Source organism: Scyliorhinus torazame, chromosome 3 (genome assembly GCF_047496885.1).
Source record: "Scyliorhinus torazame isolate Kashiwa2021f chromosome 3, sScyTor2.1, whole genome shotgun sequence".
Taxonomy (NCBI): domain Eukaryota; kingdom Metazoa; phylum Chordata; class Chondrichthyes; order Carcharhiniformes; family Scyliorhinidae; genus Scyliorhinus; species Scyliorhinus torazame.
The window spans coordinates 297,231,452-297,258,647 of NC_092709.1; the positions used below are offsets into that span (position 1 = coordinate 297,231,452).

Consider the following 27,196-nt stretch of genomic DNA (forward strand, 5'->3'; position numbering starts at 1 on the left):
TGACTTATTGTCAGTGAACAGATGTTGGTACTATTTATTCAGCCCATCCAAAAAGTAAATGTTTAAGGGTTTTAATCGTGATCACCAAAAGGAATTACTTGGTGGCATTCAATAACAGTACTCTGAATATTTGTGTTATGAGGGAAATGATATCTCTGAGATAGTCAGTACTCCAGTTTTGAGGAAATTAGATTAAGGTTAGCAGACTGTGCAACTCACCGTCCACCCATGGATGATAACAAATGTCTTAGAAGTCATGTTGAAGTTACATTTCACCAGACTCTCACCCACACCTGCAATAATGCCACAGTCTTTTTCCTCTGTATGTTTTGAGCTCTGAAGGTTAAATTTCGTCTGAATATTGCTGTAATCCCAACCTATATTTTCTTTATGCATCACATCCTGAGCCGATTTGTCTGTAAGAAAGCCGCAAAAGGTCAGGTTGAGGAATTGCTGTTAAGTGCAAGGTTGTAGTTCTACTGAAAATGAAATAATAATGAAATTATAATCCAACATGCACAATCTTTGATATCTGGTTTTATTCCCCAAGGCTATGTATAGTCTAGAGACACAAAAGGAGACAGGGAAAAAAGACTTTTGACTTCTCAATGAGATTGGATCAGACTGTGTTAGGTTGTTATGTGGAGATAAGTAAAATGGCACGGCAGAACAATATTGGACACAGAAGTTGTTAAAATTATGCTGTAGAATATATTATATGAAGCTATTATATCTGTTATCGGTTAACATTGCATTCAAGCTTTGTAAGCTGCACTGATTTTTCCCTTTGCAACTAGAAACGAGCCTGCATAAATTTTGAAATTGTCTGAGAATTTGAGCTGCAGATCTTCCTCACTCAATGTCAGATGTACAGACATTATTCACTAATTTAAATAAGAGAATCCCTAATTTAAGTTGTACGGTATGGGGCAATGTTCCAAAAATTCCGTTTTCTGACCTAAAGTTGCCACCCATGATGAGGAATATGCACAATTTTTAATTGGACTGCGATGGGCTTTAGGAATTCTGAATTGTATATTAAATTCATGATAATCAATAAATGACATCAGTGGCAAAAATCTTCTATTTTTAAAGTGGGCAAGGCAGTTTCTATGCAAATATCAAGAGAAATGAAAGAGTAGTGGAAAGCGGAAGTAAAAGTGAAATCCTCTGTAAGTGAACAAATTTATCAACATCAGATAATGGGCAGGTTAACATTAATAGAATTCTCTGCGGCTTGGGTTCTGATGAACAGTGCACCAGAACCAGCAAATTATTCTTCACAGGAGAATAAGGTCAAAATAGAGCTGAATTTTACACCGGGGCAAGGTGTCCACAGCCCTACCTCCTTTTCCAGCATAAAGGTCGATGGCAATCCCACCTGCACTTGGCCAGTTTGCCCCACAGATGTTTTAGGGTCATTAGGCTTTAATTGGCTTGAAACAGGTCTTCTGCCCCACCTCTGAGAGCTGTTGGACAATCAAATGGGAATGGTGGTTGCTGGGACTGCAGGCAGTTTCCAGGATGGGCAGTGTGAAACCCAGACTGACAAGTAATTCTGGGGTCTTGCCGGAGCCAAGTTGGCAGGCCCTGGCACAGGATTGGGAGGGCCCAAGATCAACAGCGGGAGGGGGAATGGGGGATTTAAAATACCTACAATTGGTGCAGGGTGTCTGCACAGAAGGTGATCCCCACCTCCCAGCCCAGCCACAAAGTTGGCCAGGTTTTGCTGAGCGACCTGGACACTCGGCAGTGACAGCTCGCTGCAGTTGAAGTACCCATGGAGCAGGGTGGCCAGTTAGGTGGGGGGCATTGCGCCACAGCCATGATACCTGATTTTGCCTACCCCTATGCCCCCACCTTCCAACCCACATCCAGGGGGAGCATAAAATCACTTCTGAATATATATTCCTCCATTCACCGCTGGGAGAAAAAAAGGTGATCAAATTTATATTCAGTTCAACAGTAATGAACAGACAAGCACATACCCAACTACTTTCAACATCTTTGATGAGCTTATACAAAAGTGTTGGTGCTAAAGTAAGGAATATTTTATTAGTCCCCAATAGTTGGCTGTTACCATTCGATAAACCTCTAGTGATTGGATCCTAATCAGTTATCCTTTAATGTTGATTTCATAACATGTTATGTTATCACATGAAAAATCCACACTGAGGCCAATAGGCAGAGGAGGTCTCAAATGCAAAATTTGGTCAATCTCAGATAAGCAGCAGTTCGTAGAATTATAGAAGCAAATAGCACAGAAGGAGATTACTTCACCCCTCGTATCCATGCCAGCTCTTTACTAAAACTATCCAATTCGCCCCATCCCACTGTTCCTTTCTCATAGCCCAGTAATTTATTTTCCCTTCAAGTATGTACCCACTACCATCGCCACTCCCCACCACCTTCCCAAGGGCAATTAGGGATGGACATTAAATGCTGGCCTAGCCAGGGATGCACACATCCCTTGAAAGAATAAAAACAAATCACCATAGTGTTCCGCCAGCCAGAGCATCCTAGATCGCAACAAACTGCTGTGTGAACAAACATTGGGATGCCAAAGTTTCTCCTGGAGGGAGAGATTCCAAATAGAGTGCTCTTCCATGGCCTCAGGACATTGGCCGAGGACAGCGTCTCGTGCTTCAGTCATATAGTGCACCAGCTCACACTGAATAGGCTCAGATAGGAGCCCATTCAAAGAACATAGAACATACAGTGCAGAAGGAGGCCATTCAGCCCATCAAGTCTGCACCGAATAACTTTAAGCCCTCACTTCCACCCTATGCCCGTAACCAAATAACCCCTCCTAACCTTTTTGAACACTAAGGGCAATTTTGGAATGTCCAATCCATCTAACCTGCACGGCTTTGGATTGGGGGAGGAAACCGGAGCACCCGGAGGAAACCCACGCACACATGGGGAGAACATGCAGACTCCGCACAGACAGTGACCGAAGCCGGGAATCGAACCTGGGAACCTGGCGCTCTGAAGCCACAGTGCTAACAACTGTGTTACCGTGCTGCCCATTCATTCTGCAATGTGGGAGAGTGAAGCTGGGTACGATTTACTCAGAGAGCGACAAAGAGCCAGCATCCTAAGGGCATGGAGTGAATAGTGAACAAGATTGATCAAAAAAACTAAACAGTGGAAGAAGAAACAGATGACGAGGGGCAGTTGAATGCAGAATTGGCACCCGATATTAATATCACCGACCACCAACCACCACTACATTACACAACACATACAGTAAAAGGCTGACTCATCTGAAATATTTCTACTTTGTCGTTCCTGTCAACTTAATCCAGTCTATTTATAATGAGCTAGCCAGACTCAAACTGAGCTACTGAACTGAACGCCTTACAAAGGAGTGTTTCACCTAGGGGAGGAGGTTGGGCAGGAAGGAACAAAGAAAGATAAACTAAGGTGCAATCAACTGTCAGCACTTTAGAACTGGAGGTTGGAGGGGGAGGAGGGCAGGTTGCAATTACTACATTTTTGAATTCTTCCTGGCTAAATTTTTTCCATGGTTCAAAATCTCAAACCATTCCTAGAAATGAGCTTTCATTTCCCATCACCTCGAGTGCACGTCCAAATATTATGGTAACAGGTCACGCTGATTGAAATGAAAGTCTTTGCTAATATTTTTTGACTACTGCTTAGGTCCTGTGCCATTGATTTCAGAAGGTGGTAGAGTAAACAGTTGCATCTTAATTTAATGGCTTGATCTCTTCCTTTATATACCTAATCGGACTCAATGAGGTAATTTTGGTTTGTTGTGATATTGCAAAACAGCTAATAATGAGCCCAAGAGCTGTCCAACATCTGTCCTGATTCAGAATATTGTAAAACAGGTGTGAGTTCGCTATTCCCCATGTTATACAATCGCCTTTAGCCAGAATTAACCCCAGTGTCTGTATTTCAAAACTATTGTGTCAACACTTAGATTTTCTTATCCTCTTCATCCCTTGAGGGGCATAAGGCTGCATTGTATCAATGGACAATTGTTATTGCAAATGAATCTGGCTCTCAACACTAAGTGCCATCACAGAAAGAAGCCAATACCATGATACAATATATACAAAAGAATGTTTTACTTTTGTCATTAAGATATCAAGACTGGAATGCACTGCTTGATATGGAACTGAGCAATGCAGTTCTAGATTGAAATTCAAATTAATTAATCTCAGTCAGAGAAAGGTCAATGTGCTGTAGTTAGCTGCTCATTCCTGAAGCTCAAGTGGGGAAAAGTAAACCAAAATTCCAACTCTTGATTGTCATTCAGCAGACTTTGCTGGAAGGTTCACATATCAGGATATTGGGAAAAAGAATTGGGCATGACTGCGCTTTCTCCCAAGGCTGAATGACATTCAGACACTCTCTCAACACATTTCGTGAAAATTTCCACTTTGTTCAATGTTAGAGGTCAGCCTCTCCCAAAGGAAACTGGCTGTAGCAAGAGCCAGTATCTTGAAGAGAGAAAGATAGATCTACATAAACTACGATTAGCACTACGCTCTTCCAGGAAGCCAGGGACAGCCTTTGCATACAGTGAGCTCCGGAGCATGGAGTTCATTGTTACTCTTTGGAAATTCGATGCTGCATCGCTGTGACAAGAAGCATCTGTTTTGATTCCCACATGTAGATGTCAAAGCAGGCACTAGCACATGTTTAACTGGCAGCCAATTCAGCTCCAGAATGTATCATTTAAAGCAACATTATCATCTGATAAATTATCTTGAAACCTCAGCGTATGATTTGATTTCTTCCATTTCCAAATTCACAGCCACCCATTGATTCACATTTTACTCGGAGCATCATTTCTCATAATTTAATTTCACTAACTACCCAATGCAAACAGGGGCAAACTCCTGCCTTGATGAGAAAGAGCTATTTTGAATTGTGACTTCCTGGGAGTTATCCTGATGTCTCAGCTCACTGTACAACTTAGCCTTAGAGCAGTGAGATCTCAGGTTTTGCTGAGTTGCTATAGTTGTTATCAGCGAGTGGGCATTAGAGCTGATTCCAGTTAGTGTCTTTCTAGGTTAGGGAAGAAGAAATAACATAGATTCTGCAACTGATCACTAAGACTGATGCCCACACTGGTATCCTATACACGTAGCTATCAGGTTAGTCAGACTCTGCTCCGAGACTTCAAATAGTTAGGACCACGTAGTTAGCACACCTGGCAAAGGCCCACGTTCAGAAAATGGCCATGTCGGACAAATATTACGACAACAACAATTTGAAAACAAACAACACCACTGACATTGTAAAAAATCCCAAGACATTTCACAGGGGTGTAGTCAGACAAACAAATGACACCAGGCCTGAGACCGGGGCATTAGAACAAAAGCTGGCACAAAAACGTACATCTAAAGAGAGTATCTTAAAGGAGAAAAAGGAGGTGAGATAGAGCCATAGTCCAGAATTTCATACTCCCCCACCGACGGTAGTTTGGGGTGGGGGGGGAGCTCTTCTCCAGTTTTGGCCACTTAAGGGCTATTTCCCACCTAGCCTCACTTTTAAGGCTGGTGGGAGGATTGAACTTCCATGTGGGAAGCCTGAAAAAGAGATGGATGTTGGGCAGGAAGTGGGGAGGTCACCTCCAGGCAAAGTCCCCTCATGAAGTCAGATATTGACCTCCCCCTCCGCCCCTTAAAGTTCTGTGGTGTCTGTACCTCCCTCTATCCCCAGCTTCTCCCCCAAAGGTCCCAATCACCCACGGTCACCATTCTGGGCAATGCACTCCACACTCTCAAGAACCTTTATGTCTTTCCCAAAGTGTGGTGACCCAGAACTGGATGCAGTATGCTAACCAGAGCTTTATAAAGGTTCAGCAAAGCCTCCTGCTTTTTTTACTGAATGCCTCTATTTATGAAGCCCACGATATCATATACTTCGTTAACCACTTTCTTAATATTTTCTGCCACCTGGCCTGTAGTTGCTAGGACAATGCTTGTATCCTTTCTTAGGAACATAGGACTGAGGAGCAGGAGTAAGCCTTTCGGCCCTTCTCGAATAAGGGTATCACATTTACTCTCCAGGCCTCCAGCACCTCCCCTAAATGTCAGGAAGATTGGATGATTATGGCAAGGTCATCTGTTAGCTTGACCCCCACTTCCTTGAGCAACCTGGGATGCAAGCCATCCAGAGCAGGTGATATCTCTACCCTTCTCTTCTAATTTTCACACTATCCATTTCCTCTGTATCTCCACTACTACCGATATTTTGTCAGATATATCTTCCTTAGTAAACACCGATACAAAGCACTCACAATGTATTCTAGCTTGGCCCTGTGCCTCTAAGCATGTAGCACTTTTAATAGGGACCACTCTATCTCTTACTACCTGCTTACTATTTACTTGTTAGTGAAAGATTTTTGAGTTCTCTTTTATGTTGGCTACATTCCATTCTCATATTCTCTCTTTGCCAGTTTTATCTTCCTCTTCACCTCCCACCTCAACCCATTGTATTTGACCCAGTTCTCACTTAAAGCATTCTTCTGACATGTTTCATGCAAGCTCTGTTTTTTGTTTCATCTCAATCTATCTTTCTCGTCATTCAAGGAGTCCTGTTTTCTGTCCCCTACTTTTGCCCTTGTTGGAATGTACCGAGCCTCTATCTGAATCATCTCTTCCTTAAAGGTCCCGCATTGCTCTGTTACAGCGTTTACTGTCAGACTTGATTCCATTTTACCCCAGCTGTAGATCAAAATGCATGACTTGAAGAGGTGTGCGACCAGAATTAGAGAGCTAAATGAGGACCATACCAGGCAAAGTCCCCTCATGAAGTCAGATATTGACCTCCCCCTCCGCCCCTTAAAGTTCTGTGGTGTCTGTACCTCCCTGATTTTTCAGAAGGTTTGAGGCCTGTTTGTTCAGGACATGGAGCAATTTGTTGAAACTTACTCACCTTCCCAGAATATTACGTGCTGGTTGAACATTAAAGTTTGGGAGCAGTGGCCTCAGCTCTGAAGATGAGCTAAGCTTGGACTTTGAACTGTAGAAGTTTAAATTAGGCGAAAGAAGGTCATCTTCTTTATTAATGTTGGTTCAAATCTTACAGGCTAAAAATGTTATGGATGCTTAGGTTTCAAACTTTTCAGCTGATCTGGCTGGTTAGAATAGTTTAACATTAAGCTCAGTACCGGGAAAATTGTTAGGGCTGAACCAGCTTTTCTGGTATGTGACAGATTCCTAAGAATCCAATGCGGTGGTCGGAGAACATGCACACATCAGAAATGCACTGCCGCAGATATTGTATTGGGCTGCTCCAGGTACCTGGGCACGTGGCAGATAATTTAAAATTATGGCTGAAACAATCAAGTTAGGGTCCTTAAATTTAAAATTATAACTGAAACAATCAAATTAGGGTCCTTAAACCTGTTGCTGGGGCTTTTTCTGATAATAATAATCTTTATCGGTGTCACAGGTCGGCTTATACATAGAACTTAGAACATAGAACATACAGTGCAGAAGGAGGCCATTCGGCCCATCGAGTCTGCACCGACCCACTTAAGCCGTCACTTCCACCTTATCCCCGTAACCCAATAACCCTCCTAACCTTTTTGTCACTAAGGGCAATTTATCATGGCCAATCCACCTAACCTGCACGTCTTTGGACTGTGGGAGGAAACCGGTGCACCCGGAGGAAACCCACGCAGACACGGGGAGAACGTGCAGACTCCGCACAGACAGTGACCCAGCGGGGAATCTTACCTGGGACCCTGGCGCTGTGAAGCAACAGTGCTATCCACGTTATATTAACATTGCAATGAACTAACTGTGAAAATCCCCTATTCGCCACATTCTGGTGCCCGTTCGGGTACACAGAGGGAGAATTCAGAACGTCCAAGTCACCTAACACTACATCTTTCGGATATTCATCTGCCTCAACACCAGACTGGCCACATGAACAGTGCTCCTTAAAGAGCCACTTGCAAATTAGGCTGAGGCCAACTTCTAGATGCTTTTGGATTGTTTTTTGACTGCACAAACTTCATTCTGACCGCTGAGAATATTACTCTGTAGATTTTCTCTGCCTTCCAACCAATTTTACTGCAGTTATGCGCGGGCCTTTGAGCTGGAGGAGGGGGGGCAACAAGAAAAATGGGGAAGAACAGGATTAGCTCAGAGAAAAGGGGTGATGGACACTGGGTATCATCACATGGGCAGCAAAACGTGTTGCAGGAGGGGGAGCAAGAGGAGGCAGTGTGGGAGAACAAGGAGCAGTGGGAAAAGTATGGAGCATCAGTGTCCCCAAGGTCCGTAAGCTCTCAAACTACAGCAACCCCATCATATATTCTCCTACATAAACTTCAGTGAGTAGGAATGTCTCAGGTACCTTTGCATCATACAGCAAGTGGTCAATGAAACAAAGAAAATAGAAGCAGGAGGAGGCCATTCAGCCCTTCAAATCCACTCTGCCATTCATTAAGATCATGGCTGATCATCCAACTCAATAGCTTTACCCTGCCTTCCCCCCCATATCCTTTGATCCCCTTCACCCCAAGTGCTCTATCTAACTGCTCCTTTAAACATGCAATGTTTTAGCCTCAACTACTTCCTGTGTAACGAATCCCACAGGCCGACCACACTCTGGTGAAGAAATTGCTCCTCTTCTCTGTCCTAAATGGTCTACCCGTATCCTCAGGCTATTACACCTGGTTCTGGACACACCCACCATCGGGAACATCCTTCTTGCATCTACCCTGTCTAGTCCTGTTAGAATTTTATAGGTTTCTATGAGATTCCCCCTCATTCTTCTGAACTCCAGTGAATACAATCCTAACCAACTCAATCTCTCATCCGTCAATTCTGCCAATCAATCTGGTAAACCTTCTCTTCACCTACCACCTTCCCGTACCAGCCTCCCCGAACAGGCGCTGGAATGTGGCGACTAGGGGCTTTTCACAGTAACTTCATTCGAAGCCTACTTGTGACAATAAGCGATTTTCATTTTTCAATTTCATCTCATTCATTTTCATTTCATTTTTCACCTCCTCCATAACAAGAATGCCTTCCTCAGATAAGGAGACCAAAACTGCACACTATATTCCAGCTATTTTACCTCCTGTCGTAACAATTATGCCAGGGCTCTAACATCCCTGCCTGTGATGTGGACATGCCAGGTTGGACAGGTTAACCTGTTGGACTTTAACCTGGTGTTGTAAGACTTCTTACTGTGCTCATCCCTGCCTGTAGCTGCCAAGGTCACTGTGCTAACTTGTACTAACTTTTATACCAGGCCTCCTTTCAAGTTGCAGCAGGTTACGTCAGTGACCTCTCACATTTTGCAAGCCAGCAGTGTATCAGGGAGTGACAGAGGCTCTCTACGTCAGAAGAAATACCCCCATCCCTTTCCCATGGCAGGTTGAGCCAATGTTCTGTTTTAGATGCAATGCAGGTTCACTTCTCCAAGGATCCACATTGCCTTGTGTGATTTCAAACATAAACCTGGCAACGTTCTCAGTAGAAAAATAATCCATTTCCTCAATATTCGTGCAGTTTGCAACCACAGGCAGCACATCATCCATCAGTCTTCTGTGCTGCCTTTGTTCCAACCAGGTCACCAGGTCACTGGCTGGTTACAGCGTAACAAGAGCTGTCACCTCTTGATTTGGTTACTACCTCCTGTTGGGAGCCTGCGCAAGGCTACTGAGCTCACTGAGAACCAAGCTACCACCGGAAAGATCATCCAGCATAGAGTTGACATACTGAAGGAATCCTTCCGCTGCCTGGATCATCCAGGAGGAGCATTTCAGTATATCCATGAGACTATATCCAAATTTAACTCCACAACTTTCATAAAATTAATAGAATCTACAGAGTGGAAGGAGGCCATTCGGTCCATCAAATCTGCACCGGCTCTTGGAAAGAGCACCCTACCCAAGGCCATACATCCACCCTATCCCCATAACCCAGTAACCCCACCTAACCTAAAGGCAATTTATCATGGCCAATCCACCTAACCTGCACATCTTTGGACTGTGGGAGGAAACCGGGGCACCCAGAGGAAACCCACGCAGACACGGGGAGAACATGCAAAATCCACACAGACCGTGACCCAAGCCGGGAATCGAACCTGGGACCCTGGAATTGTGAAGCAACTGTGCTACCACTGTGCTACCGTGCCGCTCATCGTGAGGGCCCTGCACCTGTTACCACCTGGGCAGCAAGAAGTGAGCAGGAGGTGTAACATGAGTAGGCAGTGTAGGAGGATAAGGAGCTGGATGAAGAGTATGGGTTACTGGTGCCCCAACCCCCAGAGCTCTGAAACAGCAGCTAATCAGAATGCCTCACATGAACCATACTTCCTACCCCCCACCCCACCCTCCAATACGCCAACAGTCCCACAACCCTTACCATTACCATTCTTATCTCCATGCTTTGTCTTTCTTCTGTCCAGCCCAGTAAGTTTTCCCCTCAATTCACTCCAATAGAAATCTCAACATCAAATACAAAACAAAAAGTTGATTTATCAAACAACTGAACTCTATCAGAAATAACCACACTGTTCCAAAACAAGGCCTTGGGGAAAGCTTGTTTAATTATCCCAGTATTCCTATGAAGGGTTTCCCCAGTGCCGACAGTTTGGGAAGTGGAGGTTGGCTGAGCTTCCTTTAAGGACACTTGGGGTGGCCGTGACCTTAAAGGCCTGGCTGCAGCATCTAAACATAGGTCAGAGCACAGAGCAGGTCTGACCCAGCTGACTGTGTGGCACTAACAAGGGTAGAGTGAGTGGTGGGGGTCACAAACATGGTCACCGCGAGAGGAAACAGCAGCGGCGTCATTGATGAAGCCGTTGCCATCCTCAGTTCCGGAGTGCTGGGGTGATGTGACACACTGAAAGCCCTTGTCAACGCTGCCCCCCAGTGCCAAGGTGGCAGCTGCCCGGGCTTCCACGGCAGCAGTTAGTTACCATGGAAGCAGTCACAGCCCTCCTTCTAAATATAATAATAAATAATAATCTTTATTGTCACAAGTAGACTTACATTAACACTGCGATGACGTTACTGTGAAAATTCCCTGGTCGCCACATTCCGGTACCTGTTCGGGTACACTGAGGGAGAATTCAGAATGTCCAAATTACCGAACAGCACGACCTTCGGGACTTGTGGGAGGAAACCGGAGCACCCGGAGGAAACCCACGCAGACACGGAGAGAACGTGCAGACTCCACACAGACAGTGACCCAAGCCGGGCATCGAACCTGGGACCCTGGAGCTGTGAAGCAACAGTGCTACCCACTATGCTACCGTGCTGCCCATAGTTATCTTCTGGCTACCATCATGGTGGGCACCACCGTTATGCCATGGGGATGAGTACGTGGCCCATTTGGGGTGGTTACAATGCTCTGGTCCATTGTGTGCATGCTTACAGATTCACTGTCCAGTTTCCTGATTTAAAGCCATCAGATTCTTTTGCTCTTTCATTTTTGACCCGCACAGACTCATTGAGCTGACTGACCTCTTTCAGTAACTTTTCTACGGTTCCGGATTTCTTTGGCAGCCTGGAGCCACCTGAATCCTATGCAGCAGAGTTGGTGTGCAATTTCGCTCTGTGCCGAGTTGGCGTGTGACAGTATAGACTCCCCTGTGCACCGTGAAGGAGACCTCTTCAATCTGCTCACCTTTCTGAGCCCCAACTTCGGGGGGAGGGGGGGGGGGGGTTGAGGTTAATCGCATTGAGAGGAAGGAGGCAAAAATCGCGGGAAAAGAGTGGGATATGGTAGGACAGACAATAAAAAGGGAGATAGTCTCCTTGGAAAAGAGCCGACCAGCATTAAATGTGAATCCCTCCCAATGCAAGTCTGCTTTCAATATGAATGAGAACTGTTCTACCTGTCAATGCACCTCCCAATCTGCCACAGTGAAACACAGCAGCAATATCCAGTTTGTAAACCGCCCCCCCCCCCCCGAAACCTTCCCCGATCATCATGGGGGTGCTGTTAAAAATTCCCCCCAGTCTTTAATATCAGGGGAAGGGAACTTTGTTCTTACACAATTATCCCAAAGCGCTTTACAGATGATGAAGTGTTTTGGAAGTGTTATAGACTGTTCAAAAACTCTCCTGGTGTAAATTTGGAAAAGAAAACGTGTTCAGCTGCCGATATTTCCGAACAACTGCTCAGCATTTACAGGGGGCAGCATCGTTGCAGACTGCCAGCCTAATCACCTTCACCCCAACGCGGAAAATCAGCCTTTTTCCCTGCTCTCTGTCACCTTTACCCCTTTTCCCCATGTTCTCACTTTCTTCTCCCCCACCTCCCGCCTTATTCCCCCCTTTGTAAATCACTGCTGCTCTCTTTGGGGTTGTTTTCTATTCTAATGTGGATTCTTTCCGGATATTTACTTTTAAAAGCCCAGCTCGGGTTTTGCTCCATTTAATAATAACAAAAATCTTTATTAGTGTCACAAACAGGCTTACATTAACACTGCAATGAAGTTACTGTGAAATCTGCTGACCACCTTGTCTTTTTTTCAATAATAGGCCTTAATTTTGGTCGATCCTTTCCAAACTTCGACTTAAACCTCCCCAACCCGGCCGATTCAGCCACTCGGCCAGCGGAGAAGAGCATTTCAGGAGATGCTGGCGGCTGCAGAAACCTTTCTGGGCAAATAGAACCATGTCTGAATGGCAGTGCACCGCTGTATCTCTGACCGACTCCAGAAAGGCACAGGGGGCTGGAAGGTCATTGGTTACCTGTGCAGCGACCCACCAGTCAAGTCCCGAAGCTGTGAGCAGAGAATCAATCCAGGGGTGAAAGTATTCACCTGCTCTATCATCTTTCTGTGATCTTTTGTGGAACTTGGGTTTATTTTGAAAGCAAAATGACAAATCAGGATAAAAGGCCCCATAGAGCAGTCCCGAGATGGATAAAAAGTTGAATCAAGCGGACCATACATATATGATAGCCAGAGCACAGTGGGAGCCTGGGCTGGGCTGGGCTGGGCTGGGCTGGGCCCCCCCCCCCCCCCCCAGAGATGTCAATTTCACGAGCTTGAAATGTGACTGCAGGAAAAGTTTCCAACACTGTTACTGTTTAACCACAGGGTTTAAAAAATCTGCAGAGCGCTTCGAAATAACTTTAAAATGCATTCTTACCAGAGGTAACTGCGTCCTTGGAATGTCTTTCTGAGAAGCCGGTAGATAACAGAGATAGCAGACTGAGACACAACGTGAAGCTAGTCATCGCCTTCATTCAGACACCTCACTGATGGTCGGGCGCGTTTTCGTTTTGCAAAAGGTGGATTCTTAACTGTTATTGTGCTGTTTAATAGAAGAATCAGCCCCGGCCCCACTGATCTCCAAAAAGACCCTGGCAGTCAGTTCAAACTTGTGCAGCCACCTTGTGACAATTGTTTTGCATGCTCAGCTCCCCGCAGCCAGCTTTTTAAGCAGATATTTTCCAGTCATCCGACTAATCGGCAGATGGCTATTTGGCTAATTTATTCCATTTTTGGTGTTTGCCATTGGTCGAGCCCCGGGGAGGTGGAGACTGCATATTGAATAGGAAATGATACTCAGAGCCGAGTTGCTGCCAAATATTCCCAAGTCATCTGGTGGGTGAGAAATGGGGCTGGGGAAAAAAAATCCAGGCATATTCATAATCTTCTCATCCGCCTGAATCATAACCACGTCAGGTTGCAATGGTTTGCACTGGAAAAGCTGGACTTCTTTGAAAGTTGAATAAAGTTGTGTATATTCATACAGGGACAACATATGTTAGTTTATGACCAAATAAAAGCAAATAACGATCTGATGTACCCACCTTTCCCGCCGTATGTTAAGGTCTTTTTAAAAAAAAAGAATTGTCCTTTGTGATTAGTGCAACAAAGAGTTAATTTTATTATTGTCACACGTAGGCATACATTAACACTGCAATGAAGTTACTGTGAAAATATAACGTAGTGATTGTGTGTGTGTGTGGGTGGGGAGTTGGTTAATGAAGGAAAATCCCTGTGACTCGGGATTGAAGTCATTTCTAGACTGCACACTCCGTACAGCTCCTCAGGAGACACCTGCCCTGCAGACAGGTGCCGAAACAGGTTTCTGTCCCGTACGGCAGGTAATGTGGGAAAGTGAACACTCCACAACACGGCAGTCTCGCTTCGGGGAGAAAGCGAGCATGCATCTCTCTGAATGAGCTCCAGTTCACCGTTCGCAGAATCGTTGAGATCAGCATGCGTTCTGACCTTCAAATGTTACAGTGCGGAGGAATTCTCTGAGTCAGGTGCAAGGTTAACATCAAGACTTCGACTAATGACGCTGCCATTTCTTTTTTTTTTCAATTGTGGTAACTGTTCCACACACGCCAGGAATGTCCCACTTCCCTTCTGGTCTCTGATGAGTTGACCCAAAAATGAAGCGCTATCAAAGGTCTGAATTTGGTCTCCACGACCTTAGCGAGTGAGGCGGAAAAAAACCAGACAGACGTCTCACTGCTGTTCATTATCCCCGCTGGAAAATGTACCTATGGAATCAGACCACAGAATCACAGTGCATTAAAGGCCCTTCGGCCCATCGAGTCTGCACTCACGCATGAAAGACACCTGACCTGCCCTCATCCCATTTCATGGAATTAACAGCGCAGATGGAGGCCATTCGGCCCATCGAGTCTGCACCGGCTCTTGGAAAGAGCACCCCACTTAAGCCCATGTCTCCATCTTACCCCCATAACCCAGTAACCCCACCTAACCTTTTGGACACTAAGGGGCAATTGATCATGGTCAATCCACCTAACCCGCACATCTTTGGACTGTGGGTGGAAACCGGAGCACCCGGAGGAAACCCACGCACACACGGGGAGAAAGTGCAAATTCCACACAGTCACTCGAAGCCGGAATTGACCCCCGGACCCCGGCGCTGTGAGGCAGCAGTGTTAACTACTGTGCCATTGTGCAACCCCTTGCCAGCCCTTGGCCCATACCCTTGTGATGAGGGCAGCAGAAGGGTCAGCAGGTCATGGGCTGGGAATTCTGCACAGAGTAACTCAACTTTGACTTCCTAAAGCCGACAAGGCACAAGTCATGAGTGTGATGGAATACTTTCCACTTGCCTGGATGAGCGCAGCTCCAACAACACTGAAGAAGCTCAACACCATCCAGGACAAAGCAAGCCCCACTTGATCAGCACCCCATCCACCACCTTCAACATTCACTCTCTCTGCCACCGATACACAGTGGCAACAAGGTTCACTGCAGCAACTCACCAAGCCCTCTTCGTCAGCACCTTCCAAACCAGCAATCTCTCCCACCAAGAAGGACAAGGACAACAGGCACATGGGACCACCACCTGCGTGTTCTGCTTCAAGTTACACACTAACAAGGAATTATATTGTCTTCTTTCACTGGCATGGAGTCAAGATCCTGGAACGCCCTTCCTGATAGTGCTGCGAAGGAGGTTGAGGGGAGACCTGACAGAGGTATACAAAATTATGAGGGGCATCGACAGAGTGGATAGTCAGAGGCTTTTCCCCAGGGTAGAGGGGTCAATTACTAGGGGCATAGGTTTAAGGTGAGAGGGGCAAGGTTTAGAGTAGATGTACGAGGCAAGTTTTTTACGCAGAGGGTAGTGAGTGCCTGGAACTCGCTACCGGAGGAGGTGGTGGAAGCAGGGACAATAGTGACATTTAAGGGGCATCTTGACAAATACATGAATAGGATGGGAATAGAGGGATACGGACCCAGGAAGTGTAGAAGATTGTAGTTTAGTCGGGCAGCATGGTCGGCACGGGCTTGGAGGGCCGAAGGGCCTGTTCCTGTGCTGTACATTTCTTTGTTCTTTGTTCTTTGATTGTACCTACACCAGGACTGCAGCAGCTCACATAGGTGGCTCCACACCACCACCTTCCCATGGGCAATTAGTGATGGGCAATAAATGCAGCATCTTCATCCCAAGAATGTACTTAAAGACTGTGATGCCTTGTCTGGTGCAATAGTTTGCCAACAGTTGTTGTCTGTTAAATGAATAAAATAGCCAGTTCTGACTGTCATTACCCATGAATCATACAGAGTGAACAAGTCAGTATTTTAAGTAGAGGACAGGAGGAAATTGGGGAAGAAGTGTGAAACAATGTACTTACATTCAATGGCATTTAGGAAAATATCCCAAGGAGCTTCACAGGAGTGTAATCAAATAAAACATACACAGAGCAACAGAAGGAGATATTAGAAAGGGTGGCCACAAGCTTGGTCAAAGAAGGAGATATTAGAAAGGGTGGCCACAAGCTTGGTCAGGCTTGAAGGAGGACTTTAAAGGAAAGGGAGTGATAACCATTTAGCAAGGGCTGAAACTGGGTTCTTTCCTGTAAATGCAGTGACCTGGGTTCATTCTCAGGCTCCAAGAGCCCTGTGGTCTCCACTGAAAATCTTGCCACCTCGTTGCAGCATACAGGGATATCATTGGAACAAGCCACAGGGGCAGCTGAAATGACAGATAATCAGTGATCTTAAAATAAATGTTTAACATATCTCCAACAGTATTTTTGAATTGTTGGTACATTCTTAAGAAACAGGTCAGACAAAAATTAAGAATTTCCCAATATAGTTTAAGAATCAGAAGCGACTCACACTGAAGCTATTAACAGAGAGGGAATTAAGTGATAAACCTAAATTCCTTTCATTTGATTCCCATTTAGAGGGAGGCAGTGATGTCATGATATTGTCACGGGACCAGTAATCCCGAGATCAGGGTTCCAGTTCCACCATGGTCAATTGTGGAAAGTTAATTCAATTGTTTAATGATGAATGTCGTAAAAACCCATCTGGTTCACTAATCTCCTTCAGGGAAGGAAATCTGTCATCCTTACCAAGTCTGGCCTACATCTGACTCCAGGCCCACAGCAATGTGGTTAACTCAGATATGGTCACGCACGCCACTCAGTTCAAAGGTAATTAGGAATGGGCAATATATGTTGGCCCAGCCAGCAATGCCCACCTCCCATTACTGAAATTAATTTTAAACATTAGGAGCAGGATATATGGGAATTATGGTCTGACCCTTCAGGATGGCAGGGTGCCAAGCTGATGGTGAACACAACAACCTCACTGATTCCAAATTTCCAAATGCCCTGCAGCCATTTTATGCTCCAACGAGAGTTGATTGGCGTTAGGTGAGACTTAATCCCTCGCTCGGGAGGGAGTCCTGCCTTGGAGGGCTGCTGGCCAATCTGATTGGCCATAGTTCTCCAGCCCTACCAGCAACAGTGCTGCAGTAGTCGCACGATGAACTGCACAGGGCTGCCTGCAACCAATTCCTGGGAACAGAAGACCCAGGTAAGTGTACGGGTGCCAGGGCAGAGAGGGTAGGGAAGACCCGTGGGGTTTCGAGGGGAAGGGCAATCAGAGCTTTGGGGGATAAGCTGATGAAGAGAGGGAGGTCCAGAGATCAATGGCCTTAAGGGGAGGGTCCCCCAGTCATTAGGGGGCTTCTGATGGACGTTCCCACACCATACCATCCTTCCCATCCAAGATCTAAATTTCTTTATTTCCAGGTTGCCCCCACAGAGCTTCAATCTCTCTTCCAGCCTAAAAATTTAGGCTGGACTGGAAAAAGACCCTAAGTAATCCTGAATGGAGGAGCAGGCTCAAAGGGCTGAATTGCCTACTTCTGCTCCTAATCCCTATGTTCCTATGCAATTGACCACTTAAAGGCCTCAATTGTGGCAAGGGCGGACTTCCCATCCAAGGCCTTGTCTACCCCTGTGTAACGTTTCTGAAAGGTTGGGGCAGGTGGCATCCTGGTGGGAATCCCGTTCCTTTGATCAGGGATCAGGGGTTATGGGGAGAAGGCAGGAGTCTGGGGATGAGAAAATATCAGCCATGATTGAATGGCGGAGCAGACTCGATGGGCCAAGTGGCCTAATTCTGCTCCTATCTTATGATCTTATGGTCTTGTTTCATGCCCCTCCCCCCGACCCTGCCAAAACCCACTGGAGGATGGGGGAAAGTATAAAATTCTGGCCTATACAGAATGGCAGGCAGTTAGCACTGCTGCTTCACAGCACCAGAGAACCGGGTTCAATTCCGGCCTCGGGTGAGTGTCTGTGTGGAGTTTGCACTTTCTCCCCATATCTATGTGGGTTTCCTCCGGGCGCTCCAGTATCCTCCAACAGTCCAAAGGTGTGCAGGGTAGATGGGGGAGTGGGCATAGGTAGATTGATTTTTCGGAGGGTTGGTGCAGAATTGATGGGCTAAAAGGCCCCCATCTGCACTGTAAAGGTCCTATGAATATATTTTTTAAAGTAATGTACGTTCAAAACAAACATTCCTTTAAAAAAAACAAATTATAGCGAGATAGTATCTGAGCTTCGGACTTATTGCAACCACATTTAAATGAATCTGGTTATTATTAACGGCCGAGATCTCTGAACTGTGGCCTCGTAAAGAGGGTTTCTGGAAATGGAATTTTAAAAAATATGTCAATTCTTAGGATTGACAAGAGGTCAAGAGAAAAAGGTGACAATTGCCGGACCACTATTTTAAAAACAAATAGATTCGAAGCACAGAGTCACCTTCCCCCGGATCACACCAGCAAAAGGACCATGATCTAGAAATCATCACACAAGAAATAGTAGCAGGTGAAGTAGACCAAAAGGCCCATCAAATCTGCTCCACCATTCAATATAATCATGGCTGATCTTGGGCTTTCCATTTTCCCGCCAATTTCCCTTATTCCTTGATTCTCTGGGAGGTAGAAACAAATCTCTCTATCCCAGCCTCAAATGTATTCAATGGCAGAGCATCCACAACCCTCTAGGTAAGACAGCAAAACTGGCGCCACATCTGGACCAATATAGCTACTGTTGAGGGGCTAGCACCGCGCCACGTGGAACGCAACCGATTCCAAGGAGAAATGGTATTGGATTCGCCGGTTTCGCGATTGACACTCAGGAGGCTGACAAGCTGCAGCCACATATACACACTTCACTCCCCGCACACACCATCCCAGCCAACAAGATGGCAGAAAGGCACTCTGCTTCACAGACGCCGAGCTGGAGACCCTCCTGGACGCAGTGGAGGAGAGGCGGTTGACCCTGTATCCTGGCCCGGGAACGAGGTTGCCAGCCGCTGCTGTTCAGCATGCCTAGGCGCAGGTGGCAGAGGCGGTGAGTGCCCTGGGCAACACCGTCAAAACTGGCCAGCAATGCTGGAAAAAACTGCATGACCTCCTCAGGGCGTCACAGGTGAATAGGCAACACTGTGCCCCTGGCACTAACCCAAGTCCCACACACCCGTAGGGTGGCCGAACCGCCACCCTACACCACAAGCCAGCACCCATACTGGTCGCCATGGCCGGGTGCCGTGGCTACTGAGGCCACCAGCTATCCACCCCCAAGGCTGCATGCGTTGGACTGTCTAACAGTGTCATTTTCTGTTTCTGCACCCCCCTCCTCTCCTCCCAGGAGAAGGCCGCTCATAACCGCCAGGAGCGGGAGAAAACTGGAGGGGGGCCGCCAGACCTGCGGCTCCTCAGTGGCAGAGCAGAGGGCCCTGGACATGGCCAGCGTCCCGGAGGAAAGGGGGGTTGCAGGAGTGGAGATCAACCGTGGGCAAGGAAGTCAGACCCCACTGTGTTGCGGTTCCCCGTGTCATATGTGTCAAGCTCCCCCAGCACCACCCCACACCACCCTCACCCTCATATCCACACCATCGTCACCCTCACCCTCACACCACTCTCAACCTCATACCACCCTCAGACTTGCCCTCACACACCCACATACCACCAGCACCCCGACCAGCCCCACCAACCAGCGGCCTGCAGTCTAATCATGCGTCTTGTCTTGTGTCTTGCACGACCTGCTGGTGACAGGGCGGGTCCATCCGGAGCCACCCCCAGCGAGTGCCACAGCCGGAGGCCCCCCCCCTCCCCTCCCCCATCCCCCCCCATGAGTCGAGCAGTGATGAGGAGCGCAGCTCGGATGGTAGTCCTCGACACGGGATTCAGGAAACCCCGGAGTCCGAGTCCAATGTTGACACAGATTTCCTGTAACAGCTGTCTCCAACATCTGTCCACCATCCCAGAGACACTCACCTGGGTTGGCACTTTATTGAAGCGGCTTCTGGGACATTCTCTGGTGCGCACCACACAGCTGCTCCGGCACATCATGTGGAGGTAGGAACACCCAAAGGGATGGGCGGTCGGAGGATGTGCCGACCCCAGGGACTAGCTGCCTTCCAGAAGGGTTTCAGGCTTCGGGAACGGACAGTCCTATCGATCATGGAGATGCAGCTGCAGAACCAGGGACTGCATAATAATAATATCATTTATTGTCACAAGTAGGCTTCAATTAAGTTACTGTGAAAAGCCACATTCCGGCGCCTGATCGGGGAGGCCGGTATTGAAATTGAACACACGCTGCTGGCATTGTTCTGCATTACATAAGAACATAAGAACTAGGAGCAGGAGTAGGCCATCTGGCCCCTCGAGCCTGCTCCGCCAGTCAATGAGATCATGGCTGATCTTTTGTGGACTCAGCTCCACTTTCCGGCCCGAACACCATAACCCTTAATCCCTTTATTCTTCAAAAAACTATCTATCTTTGTCTTAAAAACATTTAATGAAGGAGCCTCTACTGCTTCACTGGGCAAGGAATTCCATAGATTCACAACCCTTTGGGTGAAGAAGTTCCTCCTAAACTCAGTCCTAAATCTACTTCCCCTTATTTTGAGGCTATGCCCCTTAGTTCTGCTTTCACCCGCCAGTGGAAACAACCTGCCCGCATCGATCCTATCGATTCCCTTCATAAATTTTATATGTTTCTATAAGATCCCCCCTCATCCTTCTAAATTCCAACGAGTATAGTCCCAGTCTACTCAACCTCTCCTCGTAATCCAACCCCTTCAGCTCTGGGATTAACCTAGTGAATCTCCTCTGCACACCCTCCAGTGCCAGTACGTCCTTTCTCAAGTAAGGAGACCAAAACTGAACACAATACTCCAGGTGTGGCCTCACTAACACCTTATACAATTGCAGCATAACCTCCCTAGTCTTAAACTCCATCCCTCTAGCAATGAAGGACAAAATTCCATTTGCCTTCTTAATCACCTGTTGCACCTGAAAACCAACTTTCTGCGACTCATGCACGAGCACACCCAGGTCTCTCTGCACAGCAGCATGTTTTAATATTTTATCATTTAAATAATAATCCCTTTTGCCGTTATTCTTACCAAAATGGATAACCTCACATTTGCCAACATTGTATTCCATCTGCCAGACCCTAGCCCATTCACTTAGCCTGTCCAAATCCCTCTGCAGACTTCCAGTATCCTCTGCACTTTTTGCTTTACCACTTATCTGTGTCATTTGCAAACTTGGACACATTGCCCTTGGTCCCCAACTCCAAATCATCTATGTAAATTGTGAACAGTTGTGGGCCCAACACTGATCCCCGAGGGACACCACTAGCTACTGATTGCCAACCAGAAAAACACCCATTAATCCCCACTCTTTGCTTTCTATTAATTAACCAATCCTCTATCCATGCTCCTACTTTCCCCTTAATGCCATGCATCTTTATCTTATGCAACAACCTTTTGTGTGGCACCTTGTCAAAGGCTTTCTGGAAATCCAGATATACCACATCCATTGGCTCCCCGTTATCTACCGCACTGTTAATGTCCTCAAAAAATTCCACTAAATTAGTTAGGCACGACCTGCCCTTTATGAACCCATGCTGCGTCTGTCCAATGGGACAATTTCCATCCAGATGCCTCGCTATTTCTTCCTTGATGATAGATTCCAGCATCTTCCCTACTACCGAAGTTAAGCTCACTGGCCTATAATTACCCACTTTCTGCCTACCTCCTTTTTTAAACAGTGGTGTCACGTTTGCTAATTTCCAATCCGCCGGGACCACCCCAGAGTCTAGTGAATTTTGGTAAATTATCACCAGTGCATTTGCAATTTCCCTAGCCATCTCTTTTAGCACTCTGGGATGCATTCCATCAGGGCCAGGAGACTCGTCTACCTTTAGCCCCATTAGCTTGCCCATCACTACCTCCTTGGCGATATCAATCCTCTCAAGGTCCTCACCTGTCATAGCCTCATTTCCATCAGTCGCTGGCATGTTATTTGTGTCTTCCACTGTGAAGACCGACCCAAAAAACCTGTTCAGTTCCTCAGCCATTTCCTCATCTCCCATTATTAAATCTCCCTTCTCATCCTCTAAAGGACCAATATTTACCTTAGCCACTCTTTTTTGTTTTATGTATTTGTAGAAACTTTTACTATCTGTTTTTATATTCTGAGCAAGTTTACTCTCATAATCTATCTTACTCTTCTTTATAGCTTTTTTAGTAGCTTTCTGTTGCCCCCTAAAGATTTCCCAGTCCTCTAGTCTCCCACTGATCTTTACTACTTTGTATGTTTTTTCCTTCAATTTGATACTCTCCCTTATTTCCTTAGATATCTACGGTCGATTTTCCCTCTTTTTACCGTCCTTCCTTTTTGTTGGTATAAACCTTTGCTGGGCACTGAAAAATCACTTGGAAGGTTCTCCACTGTTCCTCAACTGTTTCACCATAAAGTCTTTGCTCCCAGTCTACCTTAGCTAGTTCTTCTCTCATCCCATTGTAATCTCCTTTGTTTAAGCACAAAACACTAGTGCTTGATTTTACCTTCTCACCCTCCATCTGTATTTTAAATTCCAACATATTGTGATCGCTCCTTCCGAGAGGATCCCTAACTACGAGATCCTGAATCAATCCTGTCTCATTACACAGGACCAGATCTAGGACCGCTTGTTCCCTCGTAGGTTCCATTACATACTGTTCGAGGAAACTATCGCGGATACATTCTATAAACTCCTCCTCAAGGCTGCCTTGACCGACCTGGTTAAATCAATCAACATGTAGATTAAAATCCCCCATGATAACTGCTGTACCATTTCTACATGCATCTGTTATTTCTTTGTTTATAGCCTGCCCCACCATAATGTTACTATTTGGTGGCCTATAGATTACTCCTATCAGTGACTTTTTCGCCTTCCTATTCCTGATTTCCACCCAAATGGATTCAACCTTATCCTCCATAGCACTGATGTCATCCCTTACTGTTGCCCGGATGTCATCCTTAAATAACAGAGCTACATCACCTCCCTTACCATCCACTCTGTCCTTCCGAAAAGTTTGATACCCTCGGATATTTAACTCCCAGTCGTGACCATCCTTTAACCATGTTTCAGTAATGGCCACTAAATCATAGTCATTCACGATGATTTGCGCCATCAACTCATTTACCTCATTCCGAATACTACGAGCATTCAGGTAAAGTACACTTATGTTGGCTTTTTTACCTTAATCTTAACACCTCGATCAGTAATCTCTCCCAAGTTATATTTCCTCTTAACCTTTCTCCTAATTTTCCTTGTCGTCGAACCCACATCTTCCTGTAACAACCTGCCGCATCGCTTACCATTAATGTTTTCCCGTTTTATTTCTTTTAGTATTCCTGGTCCTATTGACTGAGCTCCCCTCAGTCACTGTACCTTGTACTGTCGCCCTTTTTGATTTTTGACTATGGCTTCTCTGCCTTACACTTTCCCCCTTACTGCCTTTTATTTCTGTCCCTGTTTTACTACCTTCCAACTTCCTGCATCGGTTCCCATCCCCCTGCCACATTAGTTTAAACTCTCCCCAACAGCTCTAGCAAACACCCCCCCCTAGGACATCGGTTCCAGTCCTGCCCAGGTGCAGACCGTCCGGTTTGTACTGGTCCCACCTCCCCCAGAATCGGTTCCAATGTCCCAGGAATTTGAATCCCTCCCTCTTGCACCATCTCCCGAGCCACATATTCATCCTCTCTATCCTGACATTCCTACTCTGACTAGCTCGTGGCACTGGTAGCAATCCTGAGATTACTACCTTTGAGGTCCTACTTTTTAGTTTAACTCCTAGCTCCCTAAATTCAGCTTGTAGGACCTCGTCCCATTTTTTTACCTATATCGTTGGTGCCTACGTGCACCACGACAGCTGGCTGTTCACCCTCCCCCCCCCAGAATGTCCTGCAGCCGCTCCGAGACATCCTTGACCCTTGCACCAGGGAGGCAACATACCATCCTGGAGTCTCGATTTCGTCCGCAGAACCGCCTGTCTATTCCCCTTACAATTGAGTCCCCTATCACTATAGCCCTGCCATTCTTCTTCCTGCCCAGCTGCGCAGCAGAACCAGCCACGGTGCCATGAACCTGGCTGCTGCCGCCTTCCCCTGGTGAGCCATCTCCCTCAACAGTATCCAAAGCGGTATATCTGTTTTGCAGGGAGATGACCGCAGAGGACACCTGCACTGCCTTCCTACTCTTGCTCTGTCTTTTGGTCACCCATTTACTATCTCCCTCAGTACCTTTCACCTGCGGTGTGACCAACTCGCTAAACGTGCTATCCACAACGTCCTCAGCATCGCGGACGCTCCAAAGTGAGTCCATCCGCAGCTCCAGAGCCGTCAAGCGGTCTAACAGGAGCTGCAACTGGACACACTTCTTGCACGTGAAGGAGTCAGGGACAGTGGACGTGTCCCTGAGCTCCCACATCGCACACGAGGAGCATGACACGGGTCTGAGATCTCCTGCCATGTCTTAAACCTTCGGTTAACTTGAACAATTTCAATTTCCCCCCCCAAAATTTAACTAAATAAATAAACAATGAAGAAAAAAAAATATATATATATATATATATATACCAATGAAAAGAAACAGAAAAACAGAAACACTACTTACCAGTCACTTACCAGGGATAAAAAAACACTTCCTCCCCACCCAGCTTCGAATTCCCACCTCGATTTAAATTCCCAAACTCACACTTTGCTGTCTCACTCTGGCTGTGTCTTCTCTGTCTCACTGGGAGAACTCACTGGGAGTGAGTTACAAGTTGCTCTTTTTAAACTGTCCTGAATTGACTCCCCTCCCCCACCTGCTTTCAGATCAAAGTAGATTAAAGTGACTGACACTTAACTGCTAACCAGTTATGTGAGTGGGTGGGACAGCCCTTGTTAACCTACACTGCACAATGCCCAATACTAGCTTAATATAAATTAATTTAAACTCCTGAAATTTAAAAGGAGCTGCCTTACTGAATCAATTTAATTCAATTCAATTCCCACCTCGATTCAAATTCCCAAACTCACTCTTTGCTGTCTCACTCTGGCTGTCTTCTCTGTCTCACTGGGAGAACTGTTCAAGCCAGCTGTTTAGCCCACTGTGCTAAACCAGCACCTGCGGGGCTGCGGGGTTGTCGGCGAGCATCCACAGCACCTGCAGGCGCAGTTGGAGGAGTCCAACCGCATGCTGCGGCTGGAGGTGGTGCCGACAATGCGTGCCACCCAGGCCAAAACCACATGGGTGATGTCCGAGGTGGAGGCTTTGGGAGTGAGAAAATTGCAGCGGCACTCCTGAGCTTGCCCGTCACAGCAGGCCATGCCTGGGAATGTTGGCGGCATTGCCCAGGCACTGGCTGACGTGATACAGAGGGTGGTGGCCCAGTCCCAGAGGGAGATGGTGCAGTCGCAGCGTGATGTGGCACAGTCCCAGGCAGAGGTGGTCCATTCCCTGGGCTCCATGGTCGCGAACATGCGAACATGGTGGAGACCAGAGCGAGCCTGCAGTACTGGCAGCCGCAGGTGGCGGGGGAGGTGCCTCAGCGGATAGCACCGCTCACAGCCCCATCCCATGGAGTAGCCTGGGGGCCATCGGGCACCCTAACGGAGGAGGAAGTAATGGGGCCCATGTCAGTGATTCCCGCAAGGGTGCTGCCAGAACACTGCAGCATCTCGGACTCCCCCGTTCCTGTCCCTGGCATGTCTGAGGGGTAGTGGACAGAACAGAGCGGCACTACACAACCTGGGACACCCGAGCAGCAGCTGGGCCCATTCAAGCCGGGTCGCCCCAGGAGACGACCGCCAACAGGGACCCAGGTCGCAGGGCAGGAATCACAGCAGGCTGCCTCTACTCCTGATGTACCATCTGGAGATCCACCTAGATGTAGCGTTAGGGCCCGTAAGGCCAGAAAATTAGAAACCAGTTAAGTTGGCATGGGTGCAGGACACAATTTAGTGATAGGGGCTAGGGCACAAATCTATATGTATTTGTTCACAATAAACACCTGGTACCACTGTTACAATCTGTCTTGGTTCTCTGTCAGATGGGTGTGAGGGATGGGCTGGTCTGGGCTGGTCAGAGAGGGGGTGCGGGGGGGGGGGGGGGGGGGTAATGGGCAGGCATTGTGGGTGGCCTGAGCTCCCAACAACCATCATCACCCCAGGGATTCGATGGCACCATGTGATGGAATGGCCAGCTTGCTTGCAGGAATAACCCAGGTAGTTGGTGGAAAGTGCTACCTTGGACAGGAGTCAGACATTGTCAAACGCTGCAGAGCACCAGAGTTCATCACAGAGCAGGTTGCCATCATCCTCCATCCATGGAACAGACCCCCTGTTACTGCCAACTCAGGGCCCACACCCCATAGTGCGTCAGGTATGTATCACGGAGAGGGTTGCAGGCAGGTGGGGGTTGGTTTAGGCAGTGAGAGGATGAAGGGGTGGGATGAGGTGTTCGATCCCCTGGCCAATCCCCCTCCCAGCACCCCTCTAGTTGGTGAACCAGGACGCGATCAGAGCACCCTGTGCGCGTTGGCCCTGGAGCACACGCCGTGCGGCCTCCCTTGCCTGCCTGGGTTATATGTTCTTCCCACCCTTGCCCTCCCCCGCATCCTGCTCGTCGGACAAAGACTGATACACACGAGGCCTCATACGGCGCCTCCTTGGCACCTACTCCTTCTCAGCCTGTTGGCGGCCGGCTCTCCATCCTGGGCGGTTGCCTCCTGTTCCTTTGGGCAGGCGCTGCTGCTGAACACTTCACTGCTGCACGCTCCGCCGCTGCACGTTCCGCTGCTGCACGCTCCGCTGCTGCACGCTCCGCTGCTGCTCGCTCCGCCGCTGCACGTTCTGCTGCTGCTCGCTCCGCTGCTGCACGCTCCGCTGCTGCACGCTCCGCCGCTGCACGTTCCGCTCCTGCACGCTCCGCTGCTGCACGCTCCGCTGCTGCTCGCTCCGCCGCTGCACGTTCCGCTGCTGCACGCTCCGCCGCTGCACGTTCCGCTGCTGCACGCTCCGCTGCTGCTCGCTCCGCCGCTGCACGCTCCGCTGCTGCACGCTCCGCTGCTGCTCGCTCCGCTGCTGCACGCTCCGCTGCTGCACGCT

At 47.5% G+C, this 27,196-nt stretch overlaps 1 protein-coding gene across 1 annotated transcript in view; it reads right to left on the reverse strand.

The window, feature by feature from the left end:
* The window catches only part of LOC140409189 (endothelial lipase-like), a 38,795-nt gene extending 25,390 nt beyond the window's left edge, over positions 1-13,405 (reverse strand). Inside the window, exons 1-2 of the mRNA XM_072497427.1 lie at positions 13,109-13,405; positions 220-416 (exon numbers count right to left, since the gene is read on the reverse strand). Of these exons, the coding sequence (XP_072353528.1) occupies positions 220-416; positions 13,109-13,205 (294 nt within the window). The 5' untranslated portion in view covers positions 13,206-13,405. The remainder of the gene's footprint in view (positions 1-219; positions 417-13,108) is intronic.
* Positions 13,406-27,196: the final 13,791 nt, after the last annotated feature.